This window comes from Elephantulus edwardii, unplaced genomic scaffold (assembly GCF_000299155.1).
Source record: "Elephantulus edwardii isolate Elephantulus edwardi_28Jun2011 unplaced genomic scaffold, EleEdw1.0 scaffold00077, whole genome shotgun sequence".
Classification (NCBI taxonomy): Eukaryota; Metazoa; Chordata; class Mammalia; order Macroscelidea; family Macroscelididae; genus Elephantulus; species Elephantulus edwardii.
In genome coordinates, this window is record NW_006399827.1 from 3,359,750 (window position 1) to 3,381,099 (window position 21,350).

Consider the following 21,350-nt stretch of genomic DNA (forward strand, 5'->3'; position numbering starts at 1 on the left):
GTTTCCACTCATTCATTGTTGCACTATTTTCTCTACCCTCCTCCCCAGTTTGTTCCTCTTTTTTTTCCCCCTTGAAAGTCTGTTTTAATTGTCCAATTGCCACAGTGCTTGTCAAAGCCAGTTCTGATTAATCTCCTGTTTATCTTTATGGAAGCAGTTTGCCACATGTTCTTCCAACAGCAAAGCCCATAGGTTCAAACTACCAACCTTTCAGGTAGCAACCAACTACTTTAATCATTATGCCATCAAATCTTTCCATGTGACAATAAAAGATGCCAGTACACTATTGATACAATTTCAGCCTCTCAAACCCTATTGGAGGGTCAGCTATGTGTTCCCTCTAACTGGTTGGCAATGAAATGGTAATGGTGTGTTAGGATGGTCATCACACAAACAGCAAAAGAGATCTAACTGCTTTATTCTCAAAAAAGGAACAAGTAGGAAGCTGTAAACCCAAGAAGTATAAGTCATTCTGTTTATTCTGTGTGGAAGAAACAGTTTCCTTGCCAGATAATACAGTCCGAGGTATCCCGGTAGAATGCATGCCCCCCTCCTTCTGGCTTTATGTCCCTAGTGTCTACACTCATTCGTTGAGATCTGGTACCATGACACACTAGTTAAAATGTTTCCCTGAGATCATCATGCCTGTGTCTTTAGCCACAGCATAGCTTTCCCTATCAAAACACAGGTGAAAAGATAAAAAGCCAAAGCCCTTTGGGTAATGTCAGAGGCAGGCAATTTGGGTAGATTTCCTGAGAAAAAGAGGCTGAGTCAACCAAGTCACTAATTACATTTCCCCTCACTGTGAACTATCATTCTTTCAACGTGTGCAAGCATTCAGAAGGGAAATGCATCTTATTGCATATAAAGCCACTTGGTCATGATGCCATGCACGAAGCATCTTTTGCCTCCTTTTGCTAGCTGCCAAAACCACCTCAATGTCTTAGCAGACCACTGGAGAGGTGTGCACAGCATTTTCCCAGCAACGCATGGGAAAGAGGAAAACCTCGACCCAGACAACCAGGACAAGATAGTTATTGTTAGCACATTGTGTACCCAGTCAGGTACGCAATGTTTTTCCAAATGGCTTGATACTATCATAGGGACGAGGAGGAACACGCAGTCTGATTGCATTATCATCTCAAATCCCAGGCAAACTGAGTGAACAAAAAAGCATAAGACAAATGGACATCAGCTAAGCATTGGAAGCCAGATCAGAAAGCATGTGACCCCCGCAGCCCCTCTGGAGTTGTAAGAATTCACATTCTGGGAAAGAGGCAGCTTGTCCTGAGCAGTCATTCTTTGCATTTTGTTGTCTGTCCTCCACCTACTCCACTTCCTGTCAAAATGGCACAATGGAATGATTGTGTTCCCCATTGAGAATTTCTCTTTCAAAATAAACAAGCTGAGGCTTCTCTAATCCTAGCCGTAGTCAATAGTGGCCCTGAGTGGGACGAATGGGAGAGGAAGCCCCTGGGTGCCCCCTGAGGCAATCAGGTGCAGGGATGGCATGTTGGAGAGCAGGCACGCCTCTGAAGAGAAAAACAAAAGGGAATATTGGTGGTTCGTGCACTTCCAGAGACTTCTTCCCAGAGGTTCGTAGTTCCCCTTGCCTGCTCTTAGGGCTTCTTGAGGAATCCCTGACAGGCTTTCGCCATGTCCTTCAGGAAGTTAGGCACTCCATTCTGCAAAGGAAGAGAGACTCTGTCATTGGCTGTCTTCACTCACTCATGGCCCTTTTGGAGTTGACAAAAGAGAAATAAAGATTACTTTGGATATGATAAAAGATGGACCAGGTGTGCTGTGATAGAATGTTTTCATGGATAACAGAAAAGTAAAATGAGGGGCTTACATGAAACTAAATGGCTGCAGCCATCATCTTAAGACATTGCTTGTTTTGGCTTTTGTAGTAAAAAAACAACAACAACAAAACAAAAACAAACAAAAAAACCCACTAAAATATTCTGAGCTATCTTGTCTTGAGAAGAAAAACAACAACAACAACAAATAAAACCCACACACAAAAAGTGAACCAACCTGAGCTGTGTTGTTAGATACTTCTACAGAAATGAGAGGAAGGACTTGTTTTAGAAAATGGTATGGATTTGGGCTTGTTATTTGCCATAAAGTTGAACTGCCTTGTAGCTGTCCGTCCAGCAGATGTTGAGAGGCAGTAACCCCGCTTTCCTTTGGCGTGGCAGCACGGCTCTTCACCAGGACTCCCAGTGCTGGTTGTTGTTGATGTGTACTATCAAGTCGGAACCAACCTGTAGCTGACCCTCCAGTGGGTTTTCAGAGGCAGTAAATTGCACAGGAGATTGCCTATCTTCCTCCCATGAAGCAGCTGGTGTGGTGAATTTAAACCTTGTGCCTTTGTGTTGGCCGCATAGCTTTTACTACTAGGCTACCAGAGCTTAATATGTCAGTGGTGGTGGTGTTAGGTTCCAGAGAGTCAAGTATGACTTATAGCAACCCTATGAACAACAAATCTGAACACTGTCATATATCACGCCATCCTCACACTCTGATACATTCAAACCCATTGCTGCAGTCACCATGTCAACCACCTGGTTGAAGGTTTTCCTCTCTTTTGCTGCCCCCTCCACCTTCCCAAGTATGCTGTCCCTCTCCAATAAACTCTCCTGGCAACATGCCCCAAATATTTAAGACTAAGCTTTAATCATCTTGGTCTCCAGGGAGCACATTGTTCAAGACTGACCTGTTTATTCTTTTGTCAGTCAATGAGATCTTCAGCAATCTTCTCAAACACCACAGGTTAAAGGCATCAGGTCTTATGCCATCCTTATTCACTGTCCTGCTCTCAGATGCATAGCAAGTGACTGAAAAGGTCATGGCCTGAGTCAGGCACCTATTAGTCCTCAAAGTGACCTCAGTACTCCTCAATAACTTGTTCAAGTCCCTGACTACACTTGGCCAGCACAATACAGCTCCTGATTTTCTGACTGGTACCAAGTGTATTAACTGTGGATTCAAGAAAGAGGAAGTCACTGGCAGTCTCAATCCTTTCTCTGTTGATCATGGTGTCGTCTACTGGTCCAATGGTGATGTGGGATTTGTTGTTCAGTACATGAACTAAAACTAGGGTTATTGTGCAATATTTTTCAAGCACTGTCTGATTTTTTCCAAACACCTATTTCATGGCATACATAATATCTATGTCTGATTTTGAAAAGGACAATATTGAATGACCATCCTGGATTATATTGACCACCAACAGTGCAGCCAGGATTCAAAACTACATAGGCTGGACTCCAAAGTGCTTTTCAATGTGCTTTTCACCCTCAACCCCCAAGAACTTCGTTACACCCTCCAGTTGGTAGCATCAACAGCTGTCATGGAGTTAATTCCACTTTTTTAGCGTCTCCACGTGTCTGCTGAACTGCACTGCATAGAGTTTGCAATGGCTGATTTTTTGAAGGCACAACGACAGTCGTAGAAGAACATCTAAGTGGACTCAAATATCCAATTTCTCAGTTAGTTCAACCTTCAATCTCGCATCTGACCAGGGACTTGTGCCAAACAAAAATCAAATGTGTGGACATTGAGTAGATCCTGACCCATAGTGATCCATAATCTATAGAGTAGAACTGTTACATAGGATTGGGTTGGGTTTGCTTGGATTCAGGGATGGCAAGCAAAGCTACGCCTCTCATACTTTGGACATATTGTGGAATCTCAGCGAAAGAAAGGAAGATCCCCAACCAGGTGGATTGACACAGGATCTACAGCAATGGGCTCAAGTGTATCAGAGATGGTGAGGACGGCACTGGATAGGACAGGGCTCAGCTCTGTTCTTCACAAGGTCTCTAACCAGAACAATAACATCTTTATGGGAGCAGATCACCAAATCCATCGTAAGCAGTGCTACGGGATGGGTTCAAACCACCAACTTCTAGGGAGTTGTGTGTTGTTATTTTTGTTATGTCCTATCGTATCTGAAAATAAACTACTGTTGACCTTTCAGAGGGTTTTCAAAGGCCATAAATAAGTCAAGAAATGACTGCTCATCTTTCTCCTGCAGAAATGTTGGTAGATTTGAAATGCAAATTTGTTAGCACCACTCAGGGACCCAAAAAAGCCCATGACGTCAGGTTTTGGGCAGTCTCTAATGATCCAGGCTCCTCTTGCTGGAAACAACATAAGCTGGAGTCTTCCTCCAGTCTTGGACAGATGTCTGGCTCCCTCCTGAGCAAGGTCAGTCTGTCTTTCATCTCCATAAGCAGACACGGCACCCAAAGGCACTGTTGTCCCAGGAAGAGCTGAAGGACTGTCCAGTAGTTGGTTCTAAAGAATGAGCCTAGAAGGGGTCAGGGCTGGTGGACACGGGCGGGCCTTCCAAGCAAGGATTCTTTGTCTCTCATTCCAGCGTTCGTCCTGGGTGTTGGCAAGCCCAGTTCCCACCATCATCACTTACCCAAGCTGCTTCATAAAAGAGCCTCATTCCATGGGAGACAAAGTGTCTCTTCAGCCTGACAGCTCCATAGGCTAAGTCAACACAGGTCACACACACACCCCACCCCCGCGCCTCCCCCTCCCGCCTCCTGGGATCTCACCTTAGCAGCCCAGTTAATGAGCCAGGACGGAATCTGGCCACCCGGGTTATCAAAGTAATGCATGAAGACTAGAAGGGGAGAGAAAGGAGAATTCAGAAAGGGGGGGGGGAAATGTTTGAAAACTATTATAAGGGGAAAATCCCTGCACACTTTGTATCTCTACATTCAGGCCCAGAAAACATGAGGAGAGAGAACACAATTCAAGTGAACTTTACTCTCCTCCCATCTATCGCATAGCATGCTTATAGGCCAATATTCTTTTAATGCACAAATACACTACTAGTTATCAACTACCTAGCATGAGACCTCAGCCCCATTTTATAAATTATGTAACAACTGTAAAAAAGGTGGTAAAAATTCACCCCGTCTTATAAAAGACCAAACTGAGATTCAGGAATGTCAGATGCATGAGCAGGGCGACAGAGCTGAGACACCTCAGGGCTAAGTCTGGACTTTAGTGAAGGCCATACTCCTTCCCACATGATGTGGAGGGTGGCCTCCTGGCTCTTCGGGGCCAGAGCTCAAGGCAGCCAGGAGCTGAGTCTTCGGAATGGCGTGCTGAATGGGTGCTGTATTCCCTGAGACAGAATTGCCAGTCTACCCTATCCTCAGGATTAGCCTGAGGAGAATTTCTAAACTTCTGGTTTGCTTGCAAAATTCCCCTTTCACCTGCACATTGTAAAAGTCAACACAGAATGGAGCCAGACTCCAAAGCCCACGTCTCGCTCTGGCCAGGTTCCTGGAAGGGAAGCAAGTCCTTCCCCTGGTGCTGCTCCCTTGTCAGTTCTGACCTCATGCTGTTCTCTAACTTCCAGGGGCCTCCCATCCCCGTTCTCTCACACCCTCCGAGTCAGCATGCTCTTCACAGGAGCAGCCTTGGCTGTGTGCCCCGAGATGCACCCCAGGTTTTACCTTTGCTCCCCTTCTTGCCATCACTCTGAATGGCCAGGCTCTGCTTGTACTGCTTCACCCGGATCACACCTGATTTCTCAGGAAACTGAGGCACAGAGGTGCTCTGGGCCAGGATCACGTAGACCTTCTGCCCGTCGATCTCCAGCTCTTGCCGCTGCCGGAGGTATACATACTGCACTGTCAGTCAAGGTGTGACACCTCAGATGCGTAAAGAGCATTGCATAAACTTGAAACAAGGATAAACCATAAACCTGTACCTCCTTCTGGCAGCTGCTCCCTGATCCTGGTGCTTCCCTTTCCTGTCTTATCTCCCTACTTGCATCTCAAGATTGTACCTCATACTCTCTAGAACTCTCATTTAAGAACATGGTTCCTTGCCTGTGAATGGTTCCTTGGTGTATTATACATGCAAAGAATCCAGCCCTCTTTTTCTCCAAAGAGATGCTTTGAAACGGCAGAAACTTGGCCATTCGTCAGCTGTGTGATCTCAGGTAAATTATTCAACCTTACTGTGGCTCAGTTCCCTTATCTCGGACAGTGGAGTAACATAACCTGCCATCGATGTATATGGAGGACATTGGAGACAATGACCAGGGCAAATAAACACTTGATAAATGGTGGTGCCATTTATCTTTATCCTGTGCTCACCTCAAAGCTCTAATCATGTACCTCTAAATACAAAAGAGGGACAATAAGTAACAAGAGCTTAAGCTAATACATGAACACTTGCAAATTCAGTAGCCAGCTATTGTCTCAGGGTTAACACTGGTTTACCAAGAATTACAAAGACATTTCATCGTTATAAACATTTACCAAACCACTATGTCTAAGGAAAAGAAATCTTTAGCAACACTAGAAGTCACTCTTTTCCAGCTCTGATTGTAATAAACATGACGCGCTCTGTCTACATAGCATCAGGTTTGATCCTTACGAAGACCATGTCAAGGCAATACTAAGTACTTCCATTTTATAGATGACAAAACTGAGGTTCTGAAAAATGTTTAAATCTTGCTCAAGATCCCACAGGCAAGTGCTAGTGATGGAACTGGAAATGGAAACCCCACTTGACATGACAGCCTAGAATTTCGTAGCTGGTTCTTTAATAGGCTCACCAAATTAGGTGCCACATCAACTGTGAGTCATAGCAACGCCATGTGGCAGAGGGCTGTCTCACTGGGTTTTCAAGGCTTTAATCTCTATAGGAATTGATTTCCAGGTTTGTTTGTTTTTTCTGGAAGTACTCCTGGGTGGGGTGAAATAACCAGGCTTTGGTTTAGCAGGTCGAGTGCTTACCTGTTCCTCTACGAGGGCTCCTTATTATATTCCTTCTATTTTCAAATAATAGAACAAGGGGTGGTATACTAAAAGGAATTTTTAAAAAATGGAAAGCAACCCCAAAGAATCACTCCAAGTGTGATCCAGTTGCACTTAGTAGCACATAGTAAAAATCACAACCCCGCACCACCCCCATGACCACGCAGCACCCCAGCTGTCGCAGTCTTTGCTCAGGCACCTGCAAGCCTGTACACACACCACACTGGGGTCTCCACTCTCCTGTGAGCTCATGGGCAAAGTTCTCCAGAGCTTCAGCTGTTGTGATGCTGCTGTTGTGTTGAGCTGCTGCTGTGCTGACTCTGGCTTTCTTCCCTATCAAACCTCCTACATCTTTGCAGGAGATGTTGGCTCACCCTATCCCACAACTTGCTCCACTCGTCTGAGAGACATCACCTAACACATCGCTGGCTGGAAGCTACAGTCAATTGAGATCAAATGGGAGAGAGCGAGCTGGGTGTACAGGGGCCAGAGCTCCAGTCTCTGCCCTGCTATTAATTACTTAAATACCTCTGTTCTTTTCCCCACTCTGGGCCCCACTACCTCCTATGGAGACTAAAGAAGTTAAGCTCTTTAAAATCTCTTCCCCATCCAAAATTCAGTGGTGCAGCAATGTTAAATCCAGTGACACCAATCACAGATGCCAAGTTCAGGGATCATGCTCTGACATCTCCAAAAGTTGTATAAGAAGCAATGGCTGCAGCAAATGTATCTTCAGGGGTCGAAAACAAGACGATCTGCACCTGCTCGAAAATTAGCACTTCCACCCTAGAGCCGGTGATGGCCGCGGTGCATAGAAATGCTTACAGAAAAAAAAAAAAAAAAGAAATGCTTACAGAGCGAGGAATGATGTGCCTGTTGAAAGGATACATCCCTGTTGGACATGGGAAAGGGGTACTTCACTTCCCAGTAGACCACGGTCTCTCCGCCACATTCTTTTTCATAGAGCTCTACAGGAGAACAAAAGAAACGAATGAACCTAAAACCCATCTTATCTGTGATGAACTTACATCTATCTGAAACCACTAGCTCACAGGCACAAAATTCTAGAAAAGGTTAGATCAATTCAAACCCTTCCTTGAAAGCTTGTACCCCATGAATAGAGTCAAGAGGATAGAAAACCGTGAGCAGGGAAGGGGGTGAGGGTGAACAGACCACCCCCGCTTGTTCATCGCGTATCATGAACAAGATTCTCAGACAGAACACAATTGAACAAAATCAGGCATCAAGACAGACAGACGTCTTAACACCAAGGTTACCACCAGATGTCACTAGAGTATCAGTGGTTTTGCTTTTCAGCCTTTTCTTCTTCAGATTCCTTAATGCATTACAGGTAGCCCAGACCCCCCGTGGGTCTACCAGCTCAACACCTCTAGCTGTGCACTACTGGTTCCAATGGGTAATACTCTTCCTAATCAGCTGGAGAGTGGCAGGGCTGTGGTTAAACCTAAGCTTTTGCCTTCTTTTCTATGTTTCTTCACAGTATTTCTCAGCTAAAATTTGCTGCTGAGTTGAATCCAACCCATACGGGCCCCGTGTGGCTCACAGTAAAAGTGGGCTCTCTGGACAGTTTCCATGGTTGCCGCCTTTTGGAAGTAGATTGCCAGACTTTTCTTAATAAATGGCTCTGGGTAGATTCAAACTGAAAACCTTTCCTGTTTGTGCCATTCAGGGATTTTCATTTCTCAGCTCTGGTGCCGATTTTCTTAATGTAGCTTTTAAGAGCAAACTTCTATGGAGTGACAAAAACCCACCAGGTATACTGCCAGCTAATTGATTTTTTAAAAAAAAAAAAAAGGAAGAAAGAAAAAGTAGAACTATCCCTGCGGTTTCCAAAGCTAGAAATCTTACAGAAGCAAACTAGCAGACCCTTAACCCATTGAGCAGCTGAAGAATTCAAACTGCAGGCTTTTCTGTGGGAACAGACCCCTAGCTGACCCTCCATTGGGTTCCCAAGCCTGTAAATTAAATTAAGAGGAGACTCCACTGGCGAACTGGAACCAACATAAAGGCATGGCCTTTGGGGTAGCAGCCCAACGCCCTACTGACTGGGCCACCAGAGCTCTTGTCATTAGCAGCCGTCCTTAACCACTAGGGAGAGACAGCAGAGGAACCTAATGACTGGCATTTTGCCATCCCCAGGCTGTGTCTCAGTAAACTCGGATCTAACCATTTAGAGAGGGAGAGTTAAACCTAGGCAGCTGAAGAAATCCAGGGAGCCCCTCGAGGAGCTGCAGATGGGAAGAGAGGCAAAATTTAGTTTCGCATTTGAGAGAAAGTCAGTGAGAAGGACTGTGAATTAAAGAGTTTCCAGTCCATTAATGCCCCAGGAGGCTGAGGACAACCCTGGAAAGGAGGAGGAGGGGAGAGAACAAGAACTCCTGCCTCTTGTTGTTGTTGTTATTGTTGTTGTTAGGTGCCAGTGAGTCAAGCACAACTCATAGCAACCTGACAGACATGAATGGAGTGCTGCCCTTGCCATTCTCATCCTCTGATATGCTTGAGACTCTCCCAGTGCAAGGAACAACTTCTACCAGCAACAAGCCCAGAATATGAGAGACAAAGTTTCACAGTCCTTGCCTCCAAGGAGCACTCTGGCTGCACCTTTTCTATGACATATCTGCTTGCTTCTGCCTGCTCAGCACTGATTGTCCCATCTAGCAGCAGCACTGTAAGTTTCTTCAGTCAAATCACCTTTCCCTACTTTGTTTATGTGGTCCAAGTCAAAGAAGTCGGCCCTAATTTCAGGGCTGGAAAAATAAGCAAGACATGGTGATAAATTCAGGGTCAGTGCATCTGGCCAGGGTTATAGTCCGTCCCTGTAAGCACACCAACATATTAAAGGCTCTCTGGTGGCTCAGAGAATACCCAGGAGGCAAGAGTGAGGTTTAGAAGTGCAGGACCTTCCAATGGAAGGCAATCCGCAGCTACCCCGGGACCCAGCCAGCACGAGCCAGGGACCAAACACTGTTTTCCCCAGAATCAGAGGCCTCAGGCATAGATGTAGCCGGAAAATGGATTTTGTATGCTGTGTGCTTCATCAGAGCGATCTTTTCAAAATTGAAGCCACATGGCACTTACTTTATTGGCAAAGTCTGTATCGCATGATGCCCCATGGTTGCTGTGGTTGCTAGATGCCATGGGGTTGGTTCCAGTTCATTGCGGTCCTATGTACAACAGACTGAAGCTTCCCAGTCCTGTCTCATTCCACAACCATTGCTCTAAGTCCACTGTTGCAGTCATAAGTCAACCCACCGTGTGGCTAAGGGGCCTGAAAGAGCAAAGCTCTGGCTTCCTGCTTGGATAAATAAGTCTCATAATTCTCCCTAAATAGCAAGTGTATTTTTTTTTTAAATAACAACAAAACACCAAGCAATCCAAGAGGCAGTCCCGGATCAGTGATAAAATTCTCTTTTATGAGAGAGACTGTGGTTCGAGGCCCTGCCAGGATACTTCTTCCATCGTCAACTCCCTACCTGTCAGAGGAGGCTTTCACGTTGCTATTGTGCTGAATATGTTTCAGGGGAGCTTCCAGACCAAGACAAATTAGGGTGAAAAGCTTATGATCTACTTCTAAAAATCAATCTATGAATATCCCATAGGTCACAAAGATCTGGCCCACAAGCAGTCACACGGGGTAACACAGGGCACGGGAGTTCCATTGTGTATGGGGTTGCCTGTGTCCAGGGCTGTTTCAACGGCAACTGACCACATAGCACGTAGCCCCAAACCATGATGAATGTCTATTAGAAATAAGCATATCATCCAAAGTTAGACAATAAAAGCCAACGTGTGGACCTCATAAATAACCCCTGGGGTTATTTAAATGTCAGACTGAAAGTCTGGATCTTCTGGTTCCGTCTCTGCTGTGGCATAAATCAAAAAGTCAACAGAGAAGAAAGCAGAACAAGAGTAGAAAAATTTCTTGGTGAAATTATTTATGTTTCCAGAAACTCGGGACTTTTCAATGCTGTGAACCACAAAATCCTTTTCATCTTTTTAAGCTGACAGTTGGCTTTTTCTTATTTCCAAACAAGACTTTTTTACTAAATCAAAGGCCTTTGCTAGCTCCATTGTCCTTTCTGTGAAGAATGAAACGGTAAATGCCCCTCTCAGATGCAAGAGGATCTTCTACTTAACGTCTTCATACAAGTCCCATCATCTACAGGGTAAAATCTAGAACCTGCAGTCTGGTGGCCATGCCAGACCCTCAGGGATATGGACCCTCCTCCTGCCGTAGGCCCTTACTCTAGCTTCTACTACCTTATCCAAGCAAGCAACACTAGTAAACACTCAGTTTTTAACATTTACCGTTTCATTATTTTCTAACACACTCATGCTGTTTTCTACTTACCCCACACCTTCACTTAGATATATTCTTGTTTGTTTGGAAAACTTTGCCTCAACTTTGAAAACAACGCTTAGAGACTACCTCTTCAAGAAACCTTAGTCCACTTCAGTAAATGTGATAGAAACACAACCTAATAGTGAAAGGAGAGTAAAGGTACCTACAGAGCCCAGCAGACAGCAGATGTGAAAATATGCAAGGACTCTTTCTTTATAAATGTGTCTACTTCAGCTCAGCATTTAAAACTTGTGACATAAATTTTAAATGAAACAAATATAATAGATATTAAACCTGCTCCCTTACTTTGGGTAGAATAAGAAGGAAAGGATTCTACTTTCAATTGATTTCAGAAGATTTAAAAAAAAAAGTAAGTAAGTATTACTTACTTTTAAGGAATCCCAGTGGAATAATATTTAAATGGATGGCTGCTAACCAAATGATTATGGGTTCAACACCACCATTGGCCCTCTAAGAGAAAAGGCCTGGCATTCTGTTCTTATAAAGATTGTAGTGTCATAAAATCCTAGAGGGTGTTTCTACTTCTGTTAGGGAGTGCCACTATAAACTGAGTGTTGAGTTTGGAATTAACAACACACAACAATAATCACTCACCTTTAACATACTGGTCCCACTGTTTCCTGTAATCTAAGTCCATATAGACATCTGCAAGCAGAGCTGGTGGGCAGTCCTCCAGGCCACCAAAGACCTTATATTCATAAAGCCCAGTTTGCTGTAAAAATAGAAGCAAAAACAATTTCATTTCTAAGTTGAGAAGAAACTGGATTCTGTAAACATACGAAAAACAAATGAGCATGAGGTTCAGGAAACATCCAACATTTAGTGAGCAGTTCTTCTGTGACCCGTGCGACCCCAGGGATGGAAATGCAGTCAAGCTCTCCTCTTGGCTCTTCAGCAGCTGAGAACAAACATAAGAGTGGATCTAAAGACAGCTGTCAGTGCTATGCAGATACCTGAACTAGAAGAAAGATTACAGTAAGAGTGTCCATACATTCAGGTGGGCAAGAACAACCTCCTCAGGTCAGCATTTATCAGAACATCTTGTGCAAAATGAAAGAAGGAGTCGGCCACGAAAAAAGTGAAGAGAACTTAATTCTGCCAGGGGGAAGGTCACCAGATTTATGAGCTGGCAGGCTAGAAAAAGAGAAATTCTGGGGTCAAGGCAAGAGTAGGAAATGATCAATCACAGAGGTAGATAATGCCAGACCCCAAATGACTTTGTAAACCAGCGTAAAAGGTAGGAATATCATTATGATTTCTATGGAAAGCCAAGAGGAGGCTTTAAACAGGAAATGGTCAAATCCAAATAATCTTTTTTTAAAAATTTTATATATTGCTCTATATATTTACGAAGTTTGAATACACTGTTTTCAATTGAATACAATTTTATTCAATTTGAACACATTTTTTCCCTTATCCCACCCACCCATCAAATTGTGCAACCCTATGATTAACACCCTACCTCCCCCCATCCTCACCCCTCTATTTGCACCCTCCCACCCACCTTGGAAAACCTTGGATGACACAACCCTGCTTGCTGAAACTGAGGAGAACCTGAAGCACTTGCTGCAGGGGGTCAAGGACTGCAGCCTCCAATATGGATTGAGGCTCAATGTCAAGAAGACAAAGATTCTCACCACTGGACCAATTGGCAGCATCAGGATGGATGGTGAAGAGATTGAGATTGTTCACAGCTTTAGTTTGCTTGGCTCCACAGTCAAGACTCTTTTTTTTTTATTTGTTAATTTTATTTTATTATTATTTTTGTGTATTTACCATCAAATCGTATCTGACTGGTACAGGAGGGGATTTTCCCTCCTTCTTTAGCAGAGCATCTGGTGGATTTGAACTGTGTACCTCTGGGATTTCAGTGCAGCTTCTTGCCACTAGGCCACTAGAGCTCCCTCACAGTCAACACTCTTGGCACCAGTAGCCAGGAAATTAAAAGACGTATTGCCATGGGAAAGTCTGCTGTTAGGGACCTCTCCAAATTACTGAAGCGCAATGGTGTCTCTCTGGAGACTAAGGTCTGTCTGATACAGGCCATGGTCTTTGCGATCACTTGTTATGCATCAGAGAGTTGGACAGTGACTAAGGAGGATAGAAGGAGAATTGATGCCTTTGAGCTTTGGTGCTGGAGAAGACTATTGAGGGTACCATGGACTGCTAGGAAAACAAACAGATTCATCCTGGAAAAGGTTAAACCAGACGGCTCCTTGGAGTCAAGGAATCTGAGGCTCCGTCTAACATACTTTGGACATGTTGTAAGGAAGGACCGGTCCTTGGAGAAGGACATCATGCTTGGGAGGGTGGAGGGACAGCGCAGAAGGGGAAGGTCCCCTATGAGGTGGATTGATTCAGTGACTGGGGTAATTGGGATGGGTGTATCAGAGACAGTAATATTGGCACAGGACAGAGCAGAGTTTAGGGCTATTGTACATAGGGCTGCTATGAGTTGCAAGCGACTCGACGGCACATAACAACAACAACAACCCACCTTGGATCCTCAAACTCATTCTACAATAATGGTTTTATACGGCATTTGTCCTGGTGGGACTGAGTTAGTTCATTCAGCATAATGCTCTCTAGTCCCTCCTCAGTTAGGTAGTAATTTACAAAATGATAGCTCCTGTGTGCTGCATAGTATTCCATTGTAGGAATGTACCACAACTTCTCAATCCATTCTTGTTGTTGGGCATCTGGGCAAGTTTAGAAGTTCTAGTCTACAGAATAAAAAGACTGCCAAATACAGCCAGAAATGTATAATCTGAACGGAATAAAATTGATGAATGGGACCTTCTAAAGATTAAATCCCTGTGTTCATAAAAAAACTTTTCCCAACAAAGTGAAAAGAAAACCTACTGACTGGGAACAAACATTTGGCAATACCATCTCAGACAAGAGTCTCATAATGAAAGTTTATGGAATACTCTTACTCTTGGGACTCCACAAGAAAAAGTCTAATAACCCAATTACAAAATGGGCAAAAGACATGGAAAGAATTTTCACAGAAGATATTCAAATGGCCAACAGACATATGAAGAAATGCTCCAAATCACTGGCAATAAGAGAGATCCAAATCAAAACCACAATAAGACACCGTCTCACTCCAGTGGCAGCGGCAAAGTTTAACAAGACAACAAGTAATAAATGTTGGAGAGGATGTGGTGAGATAGGAATTCTTTTACATTGTTGGTGGGATTGTACAATGGTACAACCACTCTGGAAGGAAGTTTGGTGCTTCCTCAAAAAGCTGAACATTGAAATCCCATATGACCCAGCTATTCTATTGCTTGGAATATACCCCAAGAAATGAGAACTGAGGCTCAAACGGAAACTTGTACATCAATGTTCAAAGCAGCATTATTCCCCATTGCAAGAACATGGAAACAATCTTTTTCAATTGAGCATTATATCTTGATATAAAATAAAGACTATAAACAAATAAGAATATCAATTAGAGGACCAATCACTTATTATCCAGGTAAAAGATACATGATTTCGATGGATAAATAACAACAGTGTGGAGAGAAATCAATGATTTGATGATTAATGTCAGTGGTAAAGTCAACAGAATTGCTGATGATGGTCTGTGGGATACAAGAAAGAAGAAAAAAACCAAGGACTCTTTGCTTGAACAACTGAGTAGATGAGAAGTCTATTTTCTAAGACGGCAGAATGGAGAAGATGGCTTGTAGATTAAGGAAATGATCAGGAGTTTTATTTTGGATAAGCTGAGATTTAGATGCTCATTAGACATCCACCTGTGGGCTTTTGTACACAACTGGGGTCTTAGGGAAACATTATTTTAGATATTAATGGAGCATAATAAAATGCAACACATTATTTTATTAATCCCAAGATGGAGAATTTTTTAAATGGCTTCATTTTTATTATATAGATAAAATACTGAAAAGAGAAAGAAATACCTGCTTTCAAATTACACTAATTCCCTTTATTCAGGAAAAAAAGACCATATCTCAATTCCAAAGCATAACAAAAGTGTTCATGTTATTATCAAATTATTATGTCAGACTCTTTTCTGCACGAGTTCTGGGCTGGAGTTGTTCTACCAGACGTTTCATTTTTCTATATCATGGTCAAGTCAGAACCAACCCACAGCTGACCCTCCAGTGGCTTTTCAGAAGCAGTAAGTTGCATGGTAAGTAAATTGCACAGGGAGTAAACTGTTCATCCTTTTCTTTAGAGCAGCTGGAGGATTTGAACCATGTGCCTTTGACATTGCAGTGAAGTTTCTTACCACTCATGACAAGTTACCATTTCTGAACTAATCCCTGCCTAAATCGCAACTGTTAAAAGTGGTAAGCAATCTCTCTTAAATTGATATGCAAGAAATACATAAAAATCAAGTTTTTGGGATGGAATTTAGCTTCCAACATTACTGGCTAATTATGAATGAGTGCCACCCTCTCAAAGGAGTCCAGGAGTTACGCGATGTAAAAAACTGTTGAATCTAGGTATCTACAGATCTCAAGGCTTCAAGAATGTCATGGTTCATGTTGCATTACCTCAAAGATAAACGTTATAAATGCAATGTCGAACTAACTGGCACGAAATAAACACGCAACATTGAGATGGGACCTGTAAGGATCTTCCTGCCCAAACAGTATGTGACTTTATCCCAAGGGTTCCCAACTAGCAAATGGCAAACTGATAGATCTGACTCCTTTACCAATGTGGTGATAGGTGTCCTATTGGGAACTCAAGCCAGTTAGAAAGAAGCTTTACCTCAGGCTCTAATTCAAAGGCTCTCTGACAGCTGAAATCCAACAGTGACTCTCCAAAACAAAGATAAGCAAGCCCCTCCTGTGTGATTTACAGCTCTGGAAACCCACTGGAGGAACAGCTATGAGTCGGTTCTGCCTAGAAGGTGAGGAGGTTTGTGGTTTTGCTTTTGTTTTTTGGGTGTTCTGTTGGTTTTTTGTTTGTTTGGTGTTTTTGAGCAAAGGTGAAGATTTATATACACAAATATACAGATTTATCAATAGGCTTTGGAAGGGAAAGAATTGATTCCTTGTTCAAAATTACCAAGGTCTCATTTTTAACACATGTTAAATGAAAAAGATACTTAGGTATTAAGAGAATTGTCACCCCAGTAGTACATGATTTAACTTTGATTACCTGGTGAAATGAAGACAAATTGTTTCCCTAAACTGACTGCCTTTCCTTTGGGAGTTGAGTTGCCCCCTTAGTGAGCCCAGTCACACACGTATCACACAAAAAGGCAAAGCAGAAAGTCCATGAGGAAGAGAAAATACATGCATCATGATTTGCGTGAATACAGAAGAATGAACTATTGTGCCAACTTCCTTTAAGCATTCACTGAAATGCACCAGGGAATAAAATGCATGGGAACACCTTTCTGATTCTGTCAATAAAATGCCCTGTTAAACTACTAAACGGTCCCAGCCCAAATGACTGGAACAAAGCACTTTCTTAGATATCATTTCTTTTTAAAAATAACCTCAGCAATTATATTCATTTTTATATAATTTCAAAACCTGATATTTTTAAGAATAATTATCAAAGCAATCCATAAGCATTATAGGAAAACTGGAAAATGCCCAAAAGAGCAAAGAAGACAAAAAAGTATCCTTAATGCTCTCAAATGGTTAAAATTGCATGTCAGTTAACTTAACTGCTCATGATTCTCCAGTTTGGTGATTATTCTATCGCTATTCGTTTGATGAGATTTGATACAATAATAAGTGATTCCATAGTAAAATGTGATTCCATCACGAGGTCTGCTACGAGCAGTCAGTTGCTTCAAAGAGAGTTTCCCCAGAGAAATGCTTTACATCAAATGCATAGGGACAGTTGGCAAAGCTTGACTGCTTTCTGTTCAATCAGGATCTTGCATCTGGCTCATTCCTCTCTGATCTCTGGTTCTTTGAACTTGAACCAGAAGTCAGTCTGTCATATTGCCTGCTGATCTTGAATTTGTCAGCCCTTACTCATATGTGAGTTCTCCCAACTCCACAGGAGAAAGATGGACAATCTCCTCTTGTGTCATTTACAGCCTCAGAAAACCCACCAGAGGGTCAGCTGTGAGTTCATTCTAATTCAATGGCAATGAGTAAGTTAGCGACCACTACATAGGTCAGGAGAGAAGCACCACCTATCATGATACCCAGACTTGGGGCATTTCAGCCTCTCTACAAGTTACATGAATGTGAAATGGTTCACACTTTCCCCCTATATGGACAGATAAAACTAGAAAGCACTATATATACAGATATATACATATGTGGGTGTGTGTGCGGGGTGTATCAACTCATTGCCATTATGTTGGAATCAACTCATAGCTGATCTTCCAGTGAGTTTTCAGAGACTCTAAATCATGTAGGAAGATGGTCCATTTTTCTTAGAGTTGTTGGTGGATTAGAACTGCCCAGCTTTGGCTTAGCACTGTAATTTCTTACCTTTTTCTTATCTAGAAAACCCAGCCTAGAAACACCCATACCCCACAAATAACTATTGAGAACATACTTCCTGTAAACAACTACAAATAATTACTGATAATATTTAACATATTTCCTATAAATATATAAAACCTGCATTACAAAATGAGTACAAGACAGCATAATCAAAAGTCAAACAAAATTTGTTTCTGTCAAGTCAATTCCAATCCATGTGTAGAAGTGTATTTTAAGGATGATAGAAGTCTGGCTTTGAGTTGTGGTGATGGAGAAGAATATTGAACATACTATGAGCTGCCAAGAGAACTAACAGGTCTGCCCTGAAGAGGGTGAAATCAAGCTGCTCCTTGGAGGCAAGGATTTTGAGAGTCCATCGTACATACTTTGGGCATGTGGCCAAGAGGGACCAATCTTTGGAGAAGGACATCATGCTTGGAAGGGTGGAAGGACAGCATAGGAAATGAAGACCCCAGATGAGATGGATTGAAACAATAATTGGGGTAATAATGGTAGGTGTGTCACATACCATGAGATTGGCTCAGGGTAGAGTAGGATTCAGAGCTATTGTGCATAGGGTTGCTATGAGTTGTATTCAACTCAACGGCACATAACAATCTTCTGGAAGTAGATCACAAGGGCTTCCTCTTAGTGTGCCAGCTACTCCACTGGACAAAAACCTACTTACTGACCTGCTCCTATAAAGACTTGCCTCTAGAGAAAGAACTCTGTCACACACTTCTACTGTGTTATACAGGGTCTGAATGAGTTGGGAAACTGGCACATAATAATCTCCATGAAACGCTGCTCTGAACCAGGCACTGTGTTCACTGTAATTCTGTGGAATAAACATAATTAGGAAGAACCAAAACAGATGTCAGAAGAGACCCTGAAGATTGCACTAGAACATTGAGAAGACAAAACAAAGAGAAGAGATGTCGACATGAAAGAGCTGAACAGAAGATTTCAAAAGGCAGTTCAAGGAGACAAAGCTAAGTATTATAATGGAATATGCAGAGACAAAAAGTCTTATATTGGAATATCCAAAGATGTAGAATTGGAGAATAAAAAGGAAAGAAAAATAAAAGAATATGCAGAGACCTAGAATTGGAGAATAAAAAGGGAAGAAATGTAGCATTTTTTAAGCTGAAAGAACTGGATAATAAATTTAACCCTCAGGTTGTAATACTTATAAATGTTATGGACACAACTTTAACCTAGGAATAACCTAGGAAGCATCAAATACACAGAATAGCTGTACCAGAAAGAACTGACCAATACTGAAATATTTCAGGAAGTACACTGGGCTGATTGATAGCATCATGATAGATGGTGAAGGCATTGAGATTGTTAACAGCTTCAGTTTGCTTGGCTCCACAATCAACATTCTTGGTACCTACAGCCAGGAAATCAAGAGACAAATTGCACTGGGAAAGTCTGCTGTCAGGGGCCTCTCCAGAGTACAGAAGAGCAATAACGTCAGTCTGGAGACTAAGGTATGCCTGATGTAGACCATGATCTTCACAATCACTTGCTATGCATCAGAGAGCCGGACAATGACTAGAGATGATAGAAGGAGAATTGATGCCTTTGAGCTGTGGTGCTAGAGAAGAATATTGAATATACCATGGACTGCTAGAAGAACAAACAGGTTTGCCCTAGAGAGGGTGAAATTAGGTTGTTCCTTGGAGGCAAGGATTCTGAAGCTCTGCCTGACATCCTTTGTGCATGCTACAAGAAGGAACCAGTCCTTGGAGAGGGATGTCATGTTTTGGGAGGGTGGAGGGACAACACAAGGGAGGAAGATCCTGGATGAGATGGATTGACTCAGCGACTGGGTAATGGGGGGGTAGGTTTGTCAGAGACAATAAAGCTGGCTTAGGATAGAGCAGGGGTCAGAGCTGCTGTACACAGGATTATTATGATTCACAAGTGACTTGATGGCCCATAACAACAACCATATCCTCAAGAGCCAATGATAAGAAAGAGAGAAGTTCAAACTGCAGTGAAGCCATTGGCAAACAATAAATCTCCAGGAATTGATCTGATAGCAACTGATATATTTCAAATGACAATGCAGCAGCCCTCAGTATGCTTACCAGTCTATTCCAGGAAATTTGGAGGACAACTGCCTGGCTGACTGATTGGAAGAGACCTATATCTGTTCCCATTCCCAAGAAAGGTGATCTAATAGAATGTGGAAATTATTGAACAATATCATTAATGTCATATGCAAGCAAATACTGCTGAAGATATTTTTTAAAAAAAATGGCTAGAACAGGACATAGACAGAGAACTGCCAAAAGTTCAACATGGATTTAGTAGAGGCTATGGCACCAAGGATATCATTGCTGATGTCAGATGGATTCTTGCTGAAAGCAAAGAATACCAGAAGAATATCTATTTGTGCTTTATTGACTATGGAAAAACAATTGTGTTGATCATGACATGGCCAATATTGAGAAGAGTGAGAATGCCAGAACACTTGTGCTCATGTGAAATTTATACCTAGACCAAGAAGCTATTGTGCGAACAGAGCAAGGGAATACTACATGATTTAAAGTGCACTTTACTGATGATATAGATTACAAATAAATTATATCCCAAAATCTGTCTGTAAATAAAATTTATACATAAGCTGGAACTGTTAGGCAAGATTCCTCTTTAAAGTCAGTTAAATGTTTTGTTTTTTTGTGTTTTTTTTTTTTTATGAACTGTACTTTTCCATGTATAACAAATACTAAAGAAACACTTCTAGATTCAGAAAAACATCCTTAACATAAAAATTCTTAAAGTGAAGAGAAGCATATGTTAGAGTTGTAACTTCTCTCCATACCTATTCAATCTCTATGCTGATCAAATTATTTGAGAATCTTAATTCTATGAAGAAGACTGTGGCATAAAGATTAGAAGAAGACTAATTAATAACCTTCAGTATGCAGATTTTACAACATTGCTTGCCGAAAGTGAGAAGGACTTAAAGCACTTGCTGCAGAGGATCAAAGAAGACAGCCTTCAATATGAATTGCATCTCAATGTCAAGAAAATAAAAATCCTCACCACTGGACCAATAGGTGACACCATGACAGATGGCAAAAAAAGATAGAAATTAAGATGAATTCATCTTACTTGAATCCACAATCAATACGTTGGGTACCGGATGTCAGGAGATCATATGTATTGAACTGAGAAAGTCTGCAGTTAGGGGTGTCTACAAATTACCAAGGAGCAATGGTGTTAATAAGAGGACTAATATGTGCCTGATTCGGCCATCATCTTTTCAAACACTTGCTATGCTACTGAGAGCTGGACAATGAATAAGAATGACAGAAGAATAACTGATGCCTTTGAACTGTGGTATTGGAGAAGAAAACTGAATATCCTACTGGCTGCCAAAAGAACAATTCTTGGAGAGGATACAATCAGAGAGCTCCTAGGAGGCAAAAATGACAAAGCTTAGTCTATCACTCTTTGGGCATGTTGCTAGGAGAGGGAGGGACATCGTGCTTGGGAAGGTGGAGCGATGACGAAAGAGAGGAAGTCCTCAGCTGAGTGGTCTGACACAGCGACTCCAGCAATGGCCTGGAGCGTGTCAGAGATTGTCAGGACGGCACCGAATAGGGCAGGATTCAGATCGATTATTCATAGAGTTGCTGTGAGTCATACTCAACTCAATGGCACCTAACTATGACAACAATTATACTTTTTTTAAAATTAAATTTTATTAAT

General features: G+C 42.2%; 1 protein-coding gene across 1 annotated transcript in view; it reads right to left on the reverse strand.

Annotated features, from left to right (window-relative positions):
- Positions 1 to 1,619: 1,619 nt before the first annotated feature.
- Positions 1,620 to 21,350, reverse strand: part of PCTP (phosphatidylcholine transfer protein) — a 34,297-nt gene continuing 14,566 nt past the window's right edge. The window contains exons 2-6 of the mRNA XM_006889456.1: positions 11,779 to 11,896; positions 7,689 to 7,768; positions 5,487 to 5,658; positions 4,575 to 4,642; positions 1,620 to 1,685 (exon numbers count right to left, since the gene is read on the reverse strand). Of these exons, the coding sequence (XP_006889518.1) occupies positions 1,620 to 1,685; positions 4,575 to 4,642; positions 5,487 to 5,658; positions 7,689 to 7,768; positions 11,779 to 11,896 (504 nt within the window). The remainder of the gene's footprint in view (positions 1,686 to 4,574; positions 4,643 to 5,486; positions 5,659 to 7,688; positions 7,769 to 11,778; positions 11,897 to 21,350) is intronic.